General features: G+C 31.2%; 1 protein-coding gene across 2 annotated transcripts; it reads left to right on the top strand.

Moving 5' to 3' along the window:
* The first annotated feature begins 2,219 nt into the window (after positions 1-2,219).
* LOC127120298 (seven transmembrane protein 1) lies at positions 2,220-5,893 on the top strand. Of its 2 annotated transcripts, XM_051050708.1 has the most exons (12): positions 2,220-2,561; positions 2,651-2,693; positions 3,626-3,652; positions 3,858-3,956; positions 4,087-4,199; positions 4,271-4,433; positions 4,602-4,706; positions 4,883-4,978; positions 5,067-5,087; positions 5,247-5,305; positions 5,449-5,539; positions 5,624-5,893. In XM_051050708.1, the coding sequence occupies exons 1-12, from the start codon at positions 2,338-2,340 to the stop codon at positions 5,726-5,728; spliced, it is 1,146 nt and encodes a 381-aa protein (XP_050906665.1). In that variant the 5' UTR covers positions 2,220-2,337; the 3' UTR covers positions 5,729-5,893. The 2 variants fall into 2 exon arrangements, with proteins under 2 accessions (XP_050906665.1, XP_050906666.1); XM_051050709.1 differs by lacking the exon at positions 5,247-5,305 and having other exon boundaries at positions 5,624-5,652.
* The last annotated feature ends 1,444 nt before the right edge of the window (positions 5,894-7,337 follow it).

The following is a 7,337-nucleotide window of genomic DNA, read 5'->3' as shown; positions in this document are numbered from 1 at the left end:
TGTTATCAAAGGAGTCGTAAACTCTTTGTGAAGCTCCCCCCACGAGTTGATGGGTTCATTCTCGGTCCTTTGAGATAAGCTTTTGCTCTGACCTTTAAAGAGAGAACATATAGTTTTCAATTTTATGGGTCTCCCGCTCCATTAAAATGTAGGAGGACATCGACAAGTTTCATGTGTTTGTTTAGATCAGTAGTTTCCAACGGAGGTCCATATTCTCAACGATTTATGGAGTTCCATGCGTACATGATACTGATTGATTCTTCCACTGAACGTGTTTCTAAAAAAGTGTCTTTATCCCCATCAGAAGCATCAAAGTAGAGGAAGGTGAGGTGCGATAACATCGATGATTATGGTGGCTCATACGATAACCCGTTGACTCAGATTTGGAGGAGGAATGTCTCTACGAAGCTGAAAAATGTGTTATACACCTCTCATGGCCTTATGGTCGGGGGTGTTAGGATTACTTTACATGATAATTGTTATAGCTTTTCACTACTCCACCATTGGCCTAGTTCAGGCCTTTTGAGAGTCTAGATGACAACAACGGCCTAGATAATTTTTTTCCGACTTCATATAGTCGTTCATTTGGATTCCCTAGTGACGATGGATGTATTTTGACCCCATCAACATGCCTCTCATTTTGGAAATATTTATTTTTGGGTTCCTAATATCGTTAAGCCCCATATTATTTATTGCATAACACTCAATAATAGTGCAGACAACTAACTTTCTATTTCACGGATCACTATCAAGAGAATATCTATTTTATTTTAATTAATAATTGTCTTTATTTAAGAGATACATTTTTTATTTTTAAATGTAATTTTTTTTTTCTTTCTCAATCCCACAAGTCTCTTTTTTTATATAATTATTTAATACAATTGAATTTATATAATCATTGTTTATTTTACAATTAAGTAACACATTGTAAATTAGCATTAGGGATGACAATTTGTCCAATCTCTAGTGCGTACCCACAAAAATACCTATAATGATTAGGGTAAAAATCCTCAAAAATGGATACGAGCATGAGCTCAGATAATTACTCACTTAAATAAGCGGGGATTAGTGTGGGTATGGGCCCCTTAGCACCCACCCCGCCTCATACCCGCACAATATATATTTATATATTTTAATCTATAGTATTATATAAATATAAATGTCAATTCATTTTTAAAACTACATCAATTTTAAACTACTACATATTTAATATAAGTGATCATTTATTTCATAATTCAACGGTAAATTTTTTTAAAAGCTTTTTAGTGTTGTTAAAAAATTAAAATAATATGATACTTTACACTTTGAAATATTTATTTTTATTAAAAGTGCGGGTAACGGGTACGGGTAGAAACACTTACATACCTAAAGGGTACGGGTGCCAATATTGGTATCCAAACAAGTATGAGCTCGGATATGAAGATGTTTTCCAACGGTGGATATGGAGACGAGTACTATAGTATGATACCCAAACTCTGTCAATTGTCATCCCTACTTGACATGTGTATCTAAAAATATTTTATATTATATCAAATTGAATATGGCTTTATAATAGTGCATATCATTAACTTTCCATTTTACGTATCACTCAGGATAATATCTATTTTATTTTAACAAATAATTATCTTTAATTATGAGATAAATGATTTATTTTTAAATATATTTTTTTTTCAAATTTCTTTTTCATTACATATATTTAAATATATTTTATATTATATTAAATAAATTTAATATATTGTTAGTTATTTTAATATAGGAGAAGGAAGGAAGATTCTATATTTATTTAATGATATATAAAACGTTTTTGGAGACCTAATCGAAACCATTTCAAGTTGAAATAGATTTAAAGAAAAAGTAAACCAAGTCTATTTTTATAAGATCTGCTTTTAGAAACAAAAGGATTGAAATAAATCGAGGAGAATAAATAATAGTTAGTCCTAGAGTATCTACACCGCTATTTTCTTTTCTAAAGATACGAGAAAGTACAAAAGTTTCATTCTAAGACAAAATTTATAGTATTAGTCCATTTAAAAATAACGAGCCCCACTTTTAACTTCGTACTTTAAAAAAGTAAGTATTGTTAACACTAGCCTTGGATTAATAGAGAAAAGTGAGTCATATTTTATTTATGAATTCTTTTCATTTTCTCAACAAATGTCAATATCCTGAATCCCACAAAAAGACAATATAAGCGAAAAAGACATCACACGATTCATTCACTATGGCGGTTTGTTTTGTAATTTCAGAAACCAACACTGTCTTTAAATTAAAACCACCTTAAACCTCTTCTTCTCGTACATACTCAACCTCAAAACAAAAACCGTGACCAAAAAAATCATGCAACCCTCTTATTGTGTGAAGGAAAATAAACCCTGTGTGGGTTGGGTTCAAAGCTACTTCAGTGACTGTCTCTGCAATTTGAACGATGATATCTCATTCACTTTTGGTTTCATCAGTTTACTTTGTTGGAGTCTTGCTGAAGTTCCTCAGATTATCACTAATTTTCGTGCCAAGTCTAGTCATGGTGTTTCTCTTGTTTTTCTCCTCACTTGGGTTGCTGGGTTAGTACATTTATGCTAATTAATCATGTTAATTACGGTAATTATTTCTTTATTAATCACTTCTATGGTGTTAAATTATTTGGTTGCAGAGATATATTCAACTTGGTGGGTTGTCTTCTAGAACCAGCTACTGTATGTATTCTGATTTCTCAAACATAACATTGTAAAATGTTTTGTTTTTTTCTTTTTACAATGTTAGACTCTGTCTCTAGTTGTGTTTTGGCCATGGAGTTTTAAAAAAAATAAAATAAAATCTCTGTTTTATATATCAATTATTTTCCAGTCTTTTCTTTCAAAAATAAAATTTCCTATTTTCTTAGGATCCAAAATAATAATAAGTAGTCATGAATATGTGTTCAAGTTTATTCTTGAAATCAATCTTTTAAAAGTCAGATTGGACCGACCGAGTTAACGAGTTAAATTAGGAATAGGAGTTGAATCCAAAACCATTAGAATTAAAGAATCAAAATTGATTTTGTAAATTCATATGAGTCAAATAGTGAATCGTTGTATTAAATTTATAATAAATTTTTAAAATATTTATTAAAAGAAATATCAATGCTTTGTTTGGTAAAGTTTTGATAACATCTAAAACACATTAACAGATTGGGTACCAGCATTTGAATATAGAGAAAACTTAGTTTATTTATTTATTTTTAAATTCAATGAAATTTGATATGTTTTGAATAAACATAATCATACTTAATTACAATTATTGTAATAAAATAATTTAAAATGCTATTTAGAAAATAAAGAATACTGTAATAATTCAATTAAATTGCAATAGGTGGAAGAATGTAGAATTTTGTATCTTTCTAAGTGCATTACATGTCATTTTGTCTCTTTGTTGTCAATAGTTATCTACTCTTTTTCCATTATAATATTTCTTTTTTGCTTTATAAATATTTAATGATTTTATTAATTATTTAATTATATTTTACCGACTTCATCCACTCATTAATATTCGTTTTAACACATGCATGCACATAAGATTATTGTCGTTATTGACTTATTAATTATGTTTTTGGTTTTGTGTTTTCCTTTTTGGATGGCTGGAACTGCAGTTGCCAACCCAATACTACACAGCTCTGGTAATTAACCATCAAAATATTAGTGAGAAAAATTAGTAATTATTGAATTCAATCGTCTAATAAAATATTCAAACTTTTTTATATTTTATTATTGATTAGAATATTTATATATACTATATACTATATAAAATTGCAACCTTAACTTTATACTAATTTCATGTTATGCTATTCTGATTATTGATTATTGATTATTGATTATTAACAGCTTTACACAATCACAACAATTTTATTAGTATTGCAAAGCTTCTATTATGACTACATCTATAAATGGTGCAAACGTCGTCAAAAAATCAACGTTGAAGAGGTTCTTTTACAATTAAGCCCCTTTCTTTAAATTTAATTTGTGAAACAAATATAAAATGTTACTCACTCAAACAATAAAATAATGTTACATTATCCTTATATTTTAGATATTATTTATGTTATAATAATAGGCTTATGAGGAAGAGAAAAAACCATTGAAACCAAAACAAGCACATGAGTCAGGGATTCCAATAAGAAGTGGCAAACATAGATCAATTCCTAGTAGACCAGAGTATTACTATGGGTAAGTAATCTTGTTTAAATTGTTAATTATTAGATTAAGAAATTTTAATAATTGCTGAGTTAATTGAACAGATCAGCAAGATCGTTGGCGGGTAACATGACTCCGCCGTCTCGAACATACTTGAGAGTTGCTAAAAGTGGACCATCAGCAATGGGATTAAGCGAAGATTCTTCTTCTGATGACGAGTCACATTCACCTCCTACAACACAACCCAGACTAATCCCTCGTTCTGCGGTGAGTGAATTTGAGAAAATCACTGAGTTATCGTTAGAATTGTAGTGATTCATCGTGATGTTAATAGTGTGTCACACTTTTAATAATGTTAATTTGGAAGATGAATTTGATTGTAAATATATACAAGTTAAGGGACTAATTTGAAAATACTATTGTACATTGTTTCAGGGGAGCTATGGAACATTTCTAGCAACATCAGTTAGTTTGCCCATGCAGGGTAATGCTTTGAAAGTGGGATACATAGCACTGACAGGAAGAAAACTACTCTCCCAAGTATGTTACAAATAATAGTTTTGACACTTTTTATTTCCTAGCACCAGATGCAAAAGATATCGGATGACCAAAATTTTATGAATAACATTGTTGTATCTTCTGAATCATACTCAACACTTTAAATATTCATAACTACGAGTTTGCTTGGAGCGGCTACTAATTAGAATTCATGATAGGAACATGCAACACATCACAGTGCATTGGGTCAATGGTTGGGATGGCTCATGGCCGCTATCTATTGCGGCGGTCGAATTCCTCAAATATGGTTAAATGTATGTGTAAAACTTTTATTTTATTTTACTCTTTATTCTTTGTATTATTCTAACTTATTAACGTTGTTGCTACATGATTATTGTCCAGATTAAAAGAGGGAGTGTTGAGGTAATATTTAATTCTAATAATTTCTTGTCTTCTTATTATTTATATAAAAAAATCTCATTTATCTGTTATTTCGGTATAATTTTGATTATATATCACAAATCTATATATAGTCTATATTTATTCTAATTTTTATGGACAATTTCTCTCTTAATCATGTAGGGGCTAAATCCTCTCATGTTCGTCTTTGCAATGATTGCCAATATCACTTATGTGGGAAGGTTATTATTCTTACTCATTTTACTTTCTCAAATTATTAATGATGTCAACGTGGTAGTATCAGAATCAGAATCGTGTTTAGTATTTGTGTCGATGATTTATAGATTTTTTGTGAGAATTCTAACTCATTTAATTGTCTCTGCAGTATTCTTGTAAGAACTACAGAATGGGAAAGTATCAAAGCTAATATGCCATGGTTATTGGATGCAGGAGTTTGTGTTGCATTGGACCTATTTGTATCCTTTATACTTAGTTTTTTATACTCTAATGGCGATGAGGTGCATTTGTGCTAAAGTTGAAAAACCTTAACAATGAAACAGATAATAATGCAGTACATCAATTACAGATACCATCGGAAGACAAGTGCAAATGATGGTTATGGTAACTATGAAAACCACAAAGTGAGAAAAACTATAGTTTCTTGATTTGTGGACATGTAACATTAATTTTGATTTGAATTAGAACAATGTTATAGTTTAATTTTAGTTCACAATAACATTCAGCTCTTAGTGGTTGGGTCTTGCTATAATATGATGTGGTGTAGGGATATTTAATATATGTTAATTCCAAGTGTGCGGCACTTAGCTATATGAGAATTTTTTTTGAAGTACAAAATTGCTATATGATTTTGCATAATTTATGAAAAATTCCAGCATTGTTATCTTTTCATTTAAAGTATAGCAAACTTTGTGAATTAATGTGGTTGTCAATATTATCGAAATGAAATAAAAAATAAACATGATAGGTAGCGAGTAACAGTCAGTAATTGGCTTTGTCCTCTCGGAAATGTTAAACAAATTAAAGGAAAGAGTCACAAATATACTTCTTTTAGTTATCAAATTGAAAGTGATATCTATTAGAATATTTACTTTTTTTAGTTATCAAATTAAAATTGAGAATAATTTTCTTAAATTAGTCGGTTGGGCCTAATACTCAAATTTGAAAGAACAAAACATGATCATAAAAATTCTCAAGAATTTATAATTTAAGAAGGGTGTAAAAAAGAGAAAAAAATGTGTGAAACACAATATTATAAGGTTAAGGAAGGTAACTTATATCACTACTATGAAAAATACATATAATAACACTTGTGAAACGGTTTTACGTCCTGTTAACATATGTTTCATTAAGCATATGTGAATACAAAAAACAGATAAGAAAAGAAGAAGAATGAGAATCTTGTATTATTTTTCATTGAGATTAATGACATACCAATGAGCCATTTATACAGCAATTAGAGTAACGGTCAAGAGGACAAAGAGGAATGGGTCAGAAAACATAATGGACCAAAGATAAAAAAGGAAAGGAAAATAAGTTATGGGATTTTAACACCCCCCCTCAAACTGGAATGTATGTTATGCAGTCCAAGTTTGGTAATAAGGGTAGAGAAGGGGCCAAGATACAGTGGCTTTGTGAAGATGTCGGCGACTTGTTGGGCGGATGAGATAGGCATGAGGTGGATGGTATGGTCTTGTACTTTGTCGCGAACGATGTGGCAATCCATTTCGATATGTTTGGTGCGTTCGTGGAAGACGGGATTGTTCGCGATATGAATGGCGGAGTTCTTGTCACAGAATATGTTAACCGGTTCTGCGTGATGAATGCTAAGGTCTTTGAGGAGAGATAGCAGCCATTGTGCCTCACAGGTTGCGTTGGCTAGAGCACGGTACTCTGCTTCTGAAGAGGAACGGGATACGACAGTTTGTTTCTTGCTTTTCCAGCAGATGAGGGAGCTGCCAAGGTAGAAACAGTAGCCAGTCGTGGATTTGCGAGTGTCAATGCAGGAGCCCCAGTCAGAATCGGTGAATCCAGTCAATTTTGTGGAGGAGTCAGTCTTGAAAATAAGCCTTGTCCAGGAGTGGATTTGATTTAGCGCAGGATTCGTGTTGCTGCTTGATGGTGAGTGATAGAAGGCTTTGAGAGGAATTGAGATAATCTACAAACAGAAAAACTTATATCAGGCCTAGTGTGTGTTAAATATAGTAACTTACCAATCAAACTTCTGAAGGCTGTGGGATCAGGTAGCAATTCATC

This window comes from Lathyrus oleraceus, chromosome 2, assembly GCF_024323335.1.
Source record: "Lathyrus oleraceus cultivar Zhongwan6 chromosome 2, CAAS_Psat_ZW6_1.0, whole genome shotgun sequence".
Classification (NCBI taxonomy): Eukaryota; Viridiplantae; Streptophyta; class Magnoliopsida; order Fabales; family Fabaceae; genus Lathyrus; species Lathyrus oleraceus.
The sequence above is the reverse complement of the archived record's forward strand: the minus strand, read 5'-3'. Positions and strand labels throughout refer to the sequence as shown.

Coding starts and splice junctions, on each gene's coding strand:
- LOC127120298 (XM_051050708.1), top strand. CDS start 2,338: ATGCAACCCTCTTATTGTGTGAAGGAAAATAAACCCTGTGTGGGTTGG. Junction 3,957..4,086: donor AAAAAATCAACGTTGAAGAG/GTTCTTTTACAA, acceptor TTATAATAATAG/GCTTATGAGGAAGAGAAAAA. Junction 4,434..4,601: donor GACTAATCCCTCGTTCTGCG/GTGAGTGAATTT, acceptor ACATTGTTTCAG/GGGAGCTATGGAACATTTCT.